General features: G+C 52.4%; 1 protein-coding gene across 1 annotated transcript in view; it reads right to left on the bottom strand.

Moving 5' to 3' along the window:
• Positions 1-6,779: 6,779 nt before the first annotated feature.
• Positions 6,780-13,648, bottom strand: part of LOC137368886 (complement component C9-like) — an 82,224-nt gene continuing 75,355 nt past the window's right edge. Inside the window, exons 11-12 of the mRNA XM_068029125.1 lie at positions 12,102-12,239; positions 6,780-6,936 (exon numbers count right to left, since the gene is read on the bottom strand). Of these exons, the coding sequence (XP_067885226.1) occupies positions 12,103-12,239 (137 nt within the window). The 3' untranslated portion in view covers positions 6,780-6,936; position 12,102. The remainder of the gene's footprint in view (positions 6,937-12,101; positions 12,240-13,648) is intronic.

Here is a 13,648-nt window from a genome sequence, read left to right as displayed (position 1 = left end):
CCACTGAAACACTGCTAACCACCCCTCGCTGTAATACCCCCCCACTGTAACACCGCTAACCCTCCTCATTGTAATACCACGCACTGTAACACCGCTAACATTCCTCACTGCACCACACCCCCCCGGTAACACCACTAACCCTCCTCACTGTAATACCCCCCACTATAACACCACTAACCCTCCTCACTGTAATACCCCCCACAGTAACACCACTCACTCTCCTCACTGTAATACCCCCCACTGTAACACCGCTAACCCTCCTCACTGTAATACCCCCCCCACTGTAACACCGCTAACCACCCCTCACCGTAATACCCCCCACTGTAACACCGCTAACCCTCCGTAATGTAATACCCCCACTGTAACACTGCTAACCGCCCCTCACTGTAATACCCACCCCACTGTAACACCGCCAACCACCCCTCACTGTAATACCCCCCCCACTGGAGCAGCGCTAACCATCCTCAATGTAATACCCCCCCCACTGTAACACCGCTAACCACCCCTCACCGTAATACCCCCCACTGTAACACCGCTAACCCTCCTCACTAATACCCCCGCACTGTAACACAGCTAACCACCCCTCACTGTAATACCCCCCACTGTAACACCGCTAACCCTCCGTAATGTAATACCCCCACTGTAACACCACTCACTCTCCTCACTGTAATACCCCCCACTGTAACACCGCTAACCCTCCTCACTGTAATACCCCTCCACTGTAACACCGCTAACCCTCCTCACTGTAATACCCCTCCACTGCAACACCGTTAACCACCCCTCACCGTCATACCCCACACTGTAACACCGCTAACCCTCCGTAATGTAATACCCCCACTGTAACACCGCTAACCCTCCTCACTCTAATACGCACCCCACTGCAACACCGCTATCTCTCTTTACTGTAATACCCCCCGACTACAACACCGCTAACCACCCCTCACTGTAATACCCCCCGACTATTACACTGCTAAGCACCCCTCACTGTAATACCCCCGCGCTGTAACACCGTTAACCTTCCTCACTGTAATACCGCCCCACTGTAACACAGCTAACCCTCCTCACTGTAATACCCCCACTGTAACACCGCGAACCCTGCTCACTGTAACACCCCCCCCACTGCAAAACCGCTAACCACCCCTCACTGTAATACCCCCGCCACTGTAACACCGCTAACCACCCCTCACTGTAATACTCCCATTGTAACACCGCTAACCCTCCTCACTGTAATACTCCCCGACTATTGCACCGCTAACCCGCCTCACTGTAATACCCCCCGACTATAACACCGCTAACCACCCCTCACTGTAATACCCCCCGACTATTGCACCGCTAACCCGCCTCACTGTAATACCGCCCCACTGTAACACAGCTAACCCTCCTCACTGTAATACCCCCACTGTAACACCGCGAACCCTGCTCACTGTAACACCCCCCCCACTGCAAAACCGCAAACCACCCCTCACTGTAATACCCCCGCCACTGTAACACCGCTAACCACCCCTCACTGTAATACTCCCATTGTAACACCGCTAACCCTCCTCACTGTAATACTCCCCGACTATTGCACCGCTAACCCACCTCATTGTAATACCCCCCGACTATAACACCGCTAACCACCCCTCACTGTAATACCCCCCGACTATTGCACCGCTAACCCGCCTCACTGTAATACCCACCCACTGTAACACCACTAACTCTCCTCACTGTAATACCCACCCACTGTAACACCACTAACCCTCCTCACTGTAATACCCACCCACTGCAACACCACTAACCCTCCTCACTGTAATACCCACCCACTGTAACACCGCTAACCCTCCTCACTGTAATACCCACCCCCCTGTAACACCGGTAACCCTCCTCACTGTAATACCCCCCCACGAGAACACCGCTAACTCCCCTCACTGTAACCCCCCCCCCCACTATAACACCGCTAACCACCCCTCACTGTAATACCCCCCCACTATAACACCGCTAACCTTCCTCACTGTAATACCCCCCCCGTAACACCGCTAACCGTCCTCACAGTAATATCCCCCCATACTGTAATACCCCCACCCACTATAACACCGCTAACTCTCCTTACTGTAATTCCCCCCCCACTCTAACACTGCTGTCCTTCCTCACTATAACACCCCCCTCACTGTAAACTCACTGTTGCAAGTTCTCCCTGTGCCTGCGTGGGTTTTCTCCGGGTGCTCCGGTTTCCTCCCACATGCCAAAAGACTTGTAGGTTGATAAGTAAATTGGCCATTATAAATTGCCCCTTGTATAGGTAGGTGGTAGGAAAATATAGGGACAGGTGAGGATGTGGTAGGAATATAGGATTAGTATAAATGGGTGGTTGATGGTCGGTGCAGACTCGATGGGCTGAAGGGCCTGTTTCAGTGCTGTATCTCTAAAACTAAACTAAAACTAAACCTCCCTCACTGTAATACTCTTAAAGCCCCCGCTGTAAAACTCCACCCCCCCCTCACTGTAAAACTGCTAACCCCCCCCCCACTTCACTGTAACACTGCTAATCCCCCACTGCAAACTGCTAATCCCCCTTCACAGTAACCCCCCCCACTGTAGCATCTCAATAGAGTGTAGAATGAGCTTTAATCTGTATCTAACCCCGAGCTGTACCTGCCCTGGGAGTCTTTGATGGGACATTGTAGAGGGAGCTTTACTCTGTATCTAACGCTGTTTTTTTTTCTAACCCTGTTTTTTTTCAGGTGGCCTTTATACCCCAGGCCCCTTTTACATTTTTAATGTCGAGGGGGCCTTTATTCCTCAGGCCCCCCTTTATATACATATTTACATTTTTCAAATAGCTTAATTAAAAACAGATAAATAAATCAAAAACTCAAATTAAAATGCCATTCTCGGCGTCGACAATGCACTCCAGTCCCTGCGGTGCCCACCAGTCGCGGAAAGCCTCAAGTGTACCGGCGGACAATGGATGCTACTTCTCCAGGGACACCCGGGCGCGAACGTAACCGCGGAAGAGGGTCAGGCAATCAGGGAGGACGGACCCCGGACAGCCTGCAGCCTGGACCTGTGAATTGCCACCTTGGCCAAGCACAAGAGCAGACCGGCGAGGAGATCCTCCTCCCAGCCCACGCCCCACCGCCCCAGGTGCCCAAAGACGCGGATGTGAGTCTTGCCCACATCCCACCATAGCCTCAAGGAGGGGAAGCCCCCCTGCTTCCTTCTCCAGTCGGCCCAGAATCGACAGAACGAGTCCCGAAATCGCACGTCCTCCAGGTTGTTCAAGTGCCAGTATGTGGACCCCGCCCGCGTGCAGAGCGGAGTGAACTCCGCCCACACCAGGCAGTGGTCCAAGCACAGCACCAGCCGCATGGAGGCCGCCGAGACGCGGGAGACGTACGCCTACGAAATGTAGAGGCGGTCGATTCGGGACCCTCCTCCTCCAGACCTCCACGTGAAGGCGCTGGAGTCGGGATGGATATTCCACCAGCCGTCCACCACGTTAAGGGAGCTGATCAGTCCCCTCAACTTCTCCACCGACGCTTGGCCGCGCTGGGGACTGGAGCGATCCCCCACCTCGAGGGTGCAGTTGAAATCCACCCCCCCCGAGGATGATGCACTCGCTGCTATCGATGCAGCTCAAGAGAGTGGACACTTCTTCAAAGAAGCGCGCTTGCAACGCGCCGGGCCTGGGCGCGTACACATTCACAAAGTGGAGCGGCACGCTACCCAGGCGAATGGCGAGGTGGAGCAAGCGGCCTGGCACTAGCCCCTTGACCCCCAAGATCTCCGGCTGAAAAGTCGGGGCCAACAAGATAGCCACCCCACTAGAAATAGGGGTGAGGTGACTCATGTAGACCCCACCCTGCCACTCCAGGAGCCAGGTGGCTTCGTCTCCCGGAACGGTGTGGGTTTCCTGCAGAAAGCTCACCGCGTATCTCTCTTCCCTGAGGACTGAGAGATTGTGAAATCTGCGGTGAGACTCCCTGCTGCCGTTAATGTTGAGCTTGGCTATGGCTATTTTCATGTCAAAGGTACTTTAAACCCGTCACCAACATCTCACTATGAGGAGGGAGTGGAAGTGCACCTGGCCTTCCACTCCCCCAGCAACCCATTGAGGAATACATTAAAACGGCGCCTCTCAACCAGTTTCACGCCCGCGCGCTTGCCCGCTTTCTTCAGGGCGGCACGGACGGACTGGATGATCAGCGCCAGATTCGACCAACGGCTGAGGCCAGCTGAACTTTATCGTGGCAACCCCTGCAAGCCACGAGGAAATCCCGGAGTTCCGCCGTGGGGATGAGAGGAGATTCAGTGGGAGGCACGAGGGACTCCACCACCTCACTGGCGATGGAATCAAGGTCATCCTCCGTGCCCCACACCGAATCCCCATCCTCCTCCGGGTCGTCACCGCCAGTGGCTGACACATCCACCACACACTGTGGGGCGGACGTTCGGGCCGCCCCAGCTGAACCTGCCTCCGTCACGATCCCACCCCCAGGATCGATGGCGGAGGAGTCCTCTCTCGGTTCTATTGCAAAACTGGAGCATGTGGGCGCCAGCAGTTCAGGACCCCCCTCCACCTCCGTCTCCAGGCCAATGAGTGGTCCAGGGGAGACAGAAGTTCCCGACTCCAGAAATCCAGCCGGAGCCGAGACCGGAGGCGGAGAAAGGAGGCCATCTCCCGCTCCGCCAGCACCCACAGGCCCAGCAGATGGGGCAGCATTCTTGGTTATAACCGGGTCAGGTGTCTCCTGGTTGGTGGTGGACTCCGGCTGGGAGGGCTGACCCTTTGGGGGCCCGCCCTCCCCTCTACTCAGGGCACCCGACCCAGTGGCAGTGGCAGAATGGGCGGCGTCCCCAGGCTCCCCCACAACAAGCAGGGCTCCACTGGCTTCCCCTGGAGGGGCCAAAAGTGCAGGTGTCTCCCCGTCCCCTCCATCCTGAGGAATAGGGAGCTCCTGCCCAGACTTTGCAGCCTTAATGTTGATGGTGATGGTAGGGGGAACCTGAGGACCCGAAACAGGAGACAGCTCCCCTCCAACAGATGGACCCTGCACCTCAGAGCCCCTTGTCACCTCTGTGGAGGGGTGCTTTCTCCTCTTTTTCCCACTAGGGCGCAGAGGCTCAGAGACCTCCATGTCATCAGAGGCCTCCGCCTTTTTTTTTTAAAGTCACCCTGGGCCGGAGTCCAGCCCTGGGACAGGTGGATTCCGTGAGAACGGGCTTTGGGCTGAGCTCAGGCTCGGGTTGTTTCAATGTGTCCAGGGGACGCGACTCTTGATGTTTCTTTTGCCTCCGCATCTTCCTTCCACTCGGATGGGCACTCCCCGCTGGAGGCTGTGAAAACCACAGCCTCCGGAACCAACTGAGCGGTGTCTGTTGGATGTGTGGGGGGAGTGGGAGGACCCTGGGCCGCTGAGGTGGAGCTGGCAGCCGGGAGGTTGGGGCAGTTCTTACGAACATGCCCCACCTCCTTGCAGACGTGGCACCGCTCCCCGTCCGAGGTCCAAAATACGCGGTAGGCCGTCCCCTGGAACTCCACATTAAATTGGCCTCCCGAGTCCTCCTCCCGCGCCAGCTGCATAAATAACTGGCGGCGGAAGGAGGCTGTGTTCCCGAAGACCAAGCCGGACTGGGGTGATCCCTGACCTCACCTCCCCCAGATGGTGCAGGTGGGGGAGGAGGAGCTCACTGGGAATGAAGGGTGGGACGTTGGATAACATTATCCGCTGCGCAGTGGCCCCCAGAGGGTCCACCGGCAGGAAGGTCCCCCCCACAGTGAGCCCCTTAGTCAGGGTCAGGGACACGGCCCGCTCGGTCTTTAGAAAAAACAGAGCCTTCCCATAGATCTTTGAGGCCGCAACAATGGCCGAGGGGCCGACAACCTCGGCCATTGCCTTCACACAGGCCTCAATGGACATGTTGGGGTGGGGATAGCTCTTCACCCCATGGCTGGATGTTATTAATTTAAAGGGTGACGGGGCCACGTGGGCAGCCACAGAGGCTGCAGCTGCATAGGTTGTAGAGGGCCCCGCCATCTGTGATGAAGGGCTTGCCATGGGTCTAAGAGCTAACCCACCCCAAATTGTAGGCTTGAAAATAACTTTAAGATGCACAAAACAAACAAACAAACAACAGGTTAGGGGAGAGGCTGAGGGAATAGAGGAGAGGGAAAGACAGGCTGTAAGGGATGACTTTCTTTTCCTTTTTGGAGGTGGTGCACACAGCACACTTGAAACAGTCTCTGCCAGCACACTTGGTCTTACGGTCTTCTGGTTGGGGGAGGCATCTGAAGCTGCCCAAGCACTATTTATCCCCTTCTGTATATTAGCCAGGCAGCGTCAGTTGACTCAGGCTGGGCAATTGGGGCGGGGAGGGGGCTTCCCTGCAATTTTAGTGCAACTGCACAGCTCCCTGCAGAATTGTATAGCCCCCACCCCTTGTTCTTCTGGCCTCTTCCACCTCCCACAACAGTCCAAATGAAATAAGAGTCTGGTGCTCAACACCCACCTCGAAATACAGGCTTAATCCAAAAGTCTTTCCTCCTCTGCAGCAAAAGTTGTTCAAAGTTTTTGCAGTTTCTCCTCAGCACTCCCTCTCCAGCAGCACCTCCAGCAACTGACTGCAGTACTGTCAGCTGCACCTTGTTGATGCACTTTGGAGACCCAATTAGGAAGCAGCCAACCCCAGTGCTGTACCTGTCCTGGGAGTGTTTGATGGGGACAGTGTTGAGGGAGCTTTACTCTGTATCTAACCCCGTGCTGTACCTGTCTTGGTTTGATGCAAAAACTGGAAACGTATTTTGTTTTTTGACATGTATGATTAGATTGAAAATGTTTATTTTCAGTGTGAATGAGGAACAGAAGCAGTGCTGATGATCGCTGTGGGTTTGTCGAAGTTGGTTGATCGGATGCCTGGGGCAAGCTTGTTCTTTGCAGTCTCTGCACTTTCAGGGGCCTGAAATTGAAAAGGGAGTGGAGGGCATTTAGACTTCTGTAATGGAGTAAAATGGGAGATCTCAATACAGCTGCATGGTATACATCTCTCTCCATTCCTATTGTCAGCAACAAAGCTGCATAACGAGTTCCCTCAATCAATATCATCCCAAATGAAACATATACCATTGAGTCTAGAATCTTTTTCCAGAGAACAGAAAGAACAGGCTGCAGTCAGCAGAAATAAAGATTGCAAAATGTAAAACGGGCCGTTGACACACAATCACCAGTTTCACACTATTACACAGAGTGTGGATCAATGCCAGAGAGTGGAATGGGAAACAAAGAGAGACAGGGAGAATGAGGGGACACGTGAAAATACAAGAGCATTCAAAGGGGAGATTCAAGGGGTTCAGAGTAAACATGTTCCCACAAAAGAAAGGGTGAGACGACCAAATCTAGAGCCCCCTGGATGTCAGGAAGCTTACGGGGTAAAATAAGGCAGAAAAGGAAAGCTTATGTCCAACACCGAGAACTCAATACTACAGAAACCTAGAGGAGTATAGAAAATGGAGGGGTGAAATCAAAAAGGAAATTAGGAAAGCAAAGAGAGGGCATGAAAGAATACTGGCAAGTAAAATCAAGGTGAATCCAAAGATGTTTTATCAATACATTAAGAGTAAGAGGATAACTAAGGAGAGATTAGGGCCCATAAAAGACCATAAAGGTAACCTATGTGTAGGGTGGAAGATGTTGGGATGGTTCTTAATGAATACTTTGCATCTGTCTTCACAAAAGAGGGGGATGATGCAGATATTGTAGTTAAGGAGGAGGAGTGTGAAGTATTGGATGTGATAAACACAGGGAGAGAGGAAGTATTAATGGGGTTAGCATCCTTGAAAGTTGATAAATCACCAGGGGCAGATGAAATGTACCCCAGGCTGTTAAAAGAAGCAAGAGACGAAACAGCAGAGGGTCTAACCATCATTTTCCAGTCCTCACTGGATACAGGTGTGGTGCCAGAGGATTGGAGATTTGCTAATCTTGTACCTTTGCTTAAAAAGGGAGCGAAGGATAGACCGAATAATTACAGGTCAGTCAGTCTAACCTCAATACTGGTAAAATTATTGGAATCAATTCTGAGACAGGATCAACTATCACTTAGAAAGGCACAGGTTAATCAAGGATAGTCAGCATGTATTTGTTAAGGGATGATCGTGTCGGACTAGCTTGATTGAATTTTTTGAAGAAGTAACAAAGAAGATAGATGAGGGTAGTGTGGTTAATGTGGTCTACATGGATTTAGCAAGGCTTTTGACAAGGTCCCACATGGCAGACTGGTTAAAAGAAAAAATCCCATGGGATCCAGGGAAATGCAGCAAGGTGGATACAAAATTGGCTCAGTGACAGGAAACAAAGGGTAATTGCGTCTGGAGGGCTGTTTCCAGTGGCGTTCCGCAGGGCTCAGTACTGGGTCCCCTGCTTTCTGTGGGAGATATTAACGATTTGGACGTAAATGTAGAGGGCATGATCAAGAAGTTTGAGGACGACACAAAGATTGGCCGTGTGGTAGATAGCAAGGAGGATAGCTGTATGCTGCAGGAAAATATTGATGGTCTGATCAGATGAGCAGAAAAGTGGCAAATGGAATTCAACTTGGAGGAGTGTGAGGTGATACATTTGGGGAGGTCAAACAAGGCAAAGGAATACATGATTAATTGGAAAATACTGAGAAGTGTAGAGGAAGTGAAGGACCTTGGAGTGAATGTCCACAGATCCCTGAAGGAGGCAGGGCAGGTCGATAAGGTGGTTAAGACGGCATATAGAATCCTTCCCTTTAGATTAGATTAGATTAGAGATACAGCACTGAAACAGGCCCTTCGGCCCACCGAGTCTGTGCCGAACATCAACCACCAATTTATACTAATCCTACACTAATCCCATATTCCTACCAAACATCCCCACCTGTCCCTATATTTCCCTACCACCTACCTATACTAGTGACAATTTATAATGGCCAATTTACCTATCAACCTGCAAGTCTTTTGGCTTGTGGGAGGAAACCGGAGCACCCGGAGAAAACCCACGCAGACACAGGGAGAACTTGCAAACTCCACATTAGCTGATGTATAGAATACTAGAGCAGGGAGGTTATGCTAGAACTGTATAACTCATTGGTTAGGCCACAACTTGAGTACTGTGTGCAGTTCTGGTCACCTCAACACAGAAAGGATGTAATTGCACTAGAGAGGATACAGAGGAGATTTACGAGGATGTTGCCAAGACTGGAAAAATGTAGCTATGAGGAAAGATTGGATAGGCTGGGGTTGTTCTCCTTGGAACAGAGGAGGCTGAGGGAAGATTTGATTAAGATGTACAAAATTGTGAAGGGCCTGGATGGAGTGGATGGAGGTGCCTATTTACCTTTGCAGAGAGGTCAGTAACTCGGGGGGCATAGATTTAAAGTGATTGGGAGAAAGATTAGAGGGGCGATGAGGAAAAATGTTTTCACCCAGAGTGTGGTGATGGTCTGGAACTCACTGCCTGAAAGGGTAATAAGACCCTCAACTAGATCATGGCTACCCAACCCAAACCCGACTGGGCCCGACGACATGTGTGAGGTTTGGGTCGGAGCAGGTCGCTCCTCCGGGTCTGACATTCGGGCTCGGCTCGGGTCGGGCCGGTTTGGACACAGTGACAGCCAGGGCATCAAGGCGGGAAATGTGCATCCAGACTCCGCACTCGTCTGCAGTGAGCAATTCCGTCCAAGATAGAGCACAACCTCTTTAATATAATCAACTTCATTCCAGTGGTCGGGTTGGGTCGGGTCGGGTCGGGTGCGGGATAAAGTCAAAAGACTTGGGCCGGGTAGGGCTCGGGTTGGATGTGGTTCTGTCGGGCTCGGGTTGGGTTTCGATTGCAGACCCGAGCAGGCCTTTACCCTCATCTCATTTAAAAGGATTCTGGATATGCACCTCAAGTGCCGTAATCTGTAGGGCTACGGACCAAATGGAAGATGGGATTAGGCAGGGTTTCAGCCGATGCAGCCGTGATGGGCCGAGTCGCCTCCTTCTGTGCTGTAAACTTTCTATGTTTCTATTTTTCTTCCTTGAATAGAGGACCAACCAGTCCCCATCCACCACCATCCTACTCAGCCTGGCTGAACTTGTTCTCACATTGAATGACTTCTCCTTCAACTCCACTCACTTCCTCCAAATAAAAGGTGTTGCTATGGGTACCTGCATGGGTCCTAGTTATGCCTGTCTATAGGTCGAACATTCTTTGTTCCAGACCTCCTCAGGTGCCCTCCCTCACCTCTTCTTCTGGGTCATTGATGACTGTAGCAGTGCCATTTCCTGCCCTAGTCCTGAACTGGAAATTTCATTGACTATGTTTCCAATTTCCACCCTTCTCTCACCTTCAGATGTTCCATCTCTGACTCTTCCCTTCCCTTCCTTGACTTCTCTGTCTGTATTTCTGGGGATAGGCTACAAACCAATTTTCACTATAAGCCCATGGACTCTCACAGCTACCTCGATTACACTTCCTCACACCCTGCTTCCCGTAAAGACTCTTCCTTTCTCCCAGTTTCTCCGTCTCTGTCTCATCTGTTCGGATTATGGAACCTTCCATACTTGTGCTTCCGATGTGTCTTCCTTTCTCCTCAACTGAGGACTCCCCTCCCCCCACTGTGGTTGACAGAGTCTTCAACCCTATCCGATCTATTTCACGCACCTCTGCCCTCGCCCCTTCCCCTCCCTCCCAGAACCACAATAAGGTTCCCTTGTCCTGACCTACCACTCCATCAGCCTCCATATTCAACAGATCATCCTCCACCATTTCCGCCACCTCCAGCGTGATGCCACTACCAAACACATCTTCACTTCTTCTCCCTTGTCAGCATTCCAAGGTGACCATTCCCTCTGCAATGTCCTGGTCCACTCCTTAGTCACCCTCAACACTCCCACCCTTTCCTAACTGCTTCTCTCTCCATAGATGCTGCCAGACCTGCTGAATATTTCCAGCATTTTCTGCTTTTCTTAAGGATCCCATGGCACTGTTTGGAAGAGCAGATCCCATGGCACTGTTTGCAAGAGCAGATCCCATGGCACTGTTTGGAAGAGCAGATCCCATGGCACTGTTTGCAAGAGCAGATCCCATGGCACTGTTTGGAAGAGCAGATCCCATGGCACTGTTTGGAAAAGCAGATCCCATGGCACTGTTTGGAAGAGCAGATCCCATGGCACTGTTTGGAAGAGCAGATCCCATGGCACTGTTTGCAAGAGCAGATCCCATGGCACTGTTTGGAAGAGCAGATCCCATGGCACTGTTTGCAAGAGCAGATCCCATGGCACTGTTTGGAAGAGCAGATCCCATGGCACTGTTTGCAAGAGCAGATCCCATGGCACTGTTTGGAAGAGCAGATCCCATGGCACTGTTTGCAAGAGCAGATCCCATGGCACTGTTTGGAAGAGCAGATCCCATGGCACTGTATGGAAGAGCAGATCCCATGGCACTGTTTGGAAGAGCAGATCCCATGGCACTGTATGGAAGAGCAGATCCCATGGCACTGTTTGCAAGAGCAGATCCCATGGCACTGTTTGGAAGAGCAGATCCCATGGCACTGTTTGGAAGAGCAGATCCCATGGCACTGTTTGCAAGAGCAGATCCCATGGCACTGTTTGGAAGAGCAGATCCCATGGCACTGTTTGCAAGAGCAGATCCCATGGCACTGTTTGGAAGAGCAGATCCCATGGCACTGTATGGAAGAGCAGATCCCATGGCACTGTTTGCAAGAGCAGATCCCATGGCACTGTTTGGAAGAGCAGATCCCATGGCACTGTTTGGAAGAGCAGATCCCATGGCACTGTTTGGAAGAGCAGATGGGGTTCCTCCCCCACGTGCTGCCAATATTTATGCCTCAATCAACACCATGCCGTTATCTCATGGCTGTTTGTGGAAGCTATGTGCACATTTCCTCAGAAATTCCTTATATTACAACAGTGACTACCCTTTCGAAGTACTTCATTGGCTGCAGAGAAAGTACTGAGGTCATGAAAGGTGCTACTTAAATGCAAATCTGTCTTTTTTGTTCACTGGGTCTCCTGGGGATAATCTCCTCTTACTGCTCCAGACTCTGACACGCGATCACATGGATTTCTATGAACCATGTGGGGAACTCTTTACCTCAGCAGTAGCGGGTGCTCTCGTTCTCCCCCTGGCACACGGCACCCCCACCCTGAGTACCCAGGCACTGCCGGGTACGCACTCGTTGACTGTTGTTGCAGGAGGACCAGCAACTCCATTGGCCATCCGTGTAACCTGCTGCTCACAGAAGAGAAAGGGATACATTTTATTCCCTCTTTACACATTGAATATCCTTCCTTTACCCGTCTTTAGATATGGGTGACACTGGCTAGGCTAGCACTTATTGCCCATCGCCAAGAGGAGGCAGTGTGGCTGCCATCTTGAAATGCTACACTCCGTGTGGTGTAGGTGCTGCTTTGATGCTGTGAGCAGGATTGTCAATAATCACAGACAGAATGACGTTGATCCCTCGACCTCATTCCCCTCACCCCTGATCCCCCGACCCTTCTCCCTTCCTCCTTCCACCACTGTTCCCCCTCACCCCTGTTCCCCCTCCTTCCACCCTTTTCACCCCCATGCCTGTTCTCCCTTCCACCTTCTCCCCATTACTGCAGTTCCTCCCTCCCCTTGCCTGTTCCCCTTCCTTCAGTTGTCCCCACCTCCCCTTGCCCCGCCCCCACCCCACCCCTCACCTATTCCTCTGTGCCTGCCTTTTGCTGGGTGTCAGTTCCAGATGTTAATGATCGTGCCTGCCCTGCTGGGTTGGTGTAATCTCACTCCAGTGGGTTTGTTTATGTGACGTTCCTGTTACTGTGCTCAGTCCCAGACTTGCTCCCGTACCAATTATATTACCCACATCACTGGCCATTTAAAAACCTGGACCACTACGCTACCCCCGCCACCCTGAATATTCTCGGCCCATTCACAGGACTCCCTCTGGCAGGAGAATGGAAAGACTGGCAAGGAGATACGCTGCTTCCCTGCCAAATTCTACAATATTCTGGGTGGGGAGGGGGGCCTGTAAGATTCAGAGCCTCACTGGGGTGGGGGGGGTGGCAGAGGGGTGGGTGCAGAGTGTGTGGCAAGGGGGTGTGGATAGTCCTGCTCCCTCAATCTTGATTGCAGGACGGTGTAGTCACAGTTACTTGCTAGTCTCAGCAGGCACATCGCGTGATACTGGCATTACTTGGGTCCACCCGACCCTCCGGAGATTACTGGGGTCCACTCGACCCTCCGGAGATTACTGGGGTCCACTCGACCCTCCGGAGATTACTGGGGTCCACCCGACCCTCCGGAGATTACTGGGGTCCACTCGACCCTCCGGAGATTACTGGGGTCCACCCGACCCTCCGGAGATTACTGGGGTCCACTCGACCCTCCGGAGATTACTGGGGTCCACTTGACCCTCCGGAGATTACTGGGGTCCACCCTACCCTCCGGAGATTACTGGGGTCCACCCTACCCTCCGGAGATTACTGGGGTCCACTCGACCCTCCGGAGATTACTGGGGTCCACTCGACCCTCCGGAGATTACTGGGGTCCACTCGACCCTCCGGAGATTACTGGGGTCCACTTGACCCTCCGGAGATTACTGGGGTCCACCCTACCCTCCGGAGATTACTGGGGTCCACCCGACCCTCCGGAGA

This window comes from Heterodontus francisci, chromosome 4 (assembly GCF_036365525.1).
Source record: "Heterodontus francisci isolate sHetFra1 chromosome 4, sHetFra1.hap1, whole genome shotgun sequence".
NCBI lineage: Eukaryota > Metazoa > Chordata > Chondrichthyes > Heterodontiformes > Heterodontidae > Heterodontus > Heterodontus francisci.
Note: the sequence above shows the minus strand (reverse complement) of the source record. Positions and strands in the feature narration are given on the sequence as shown.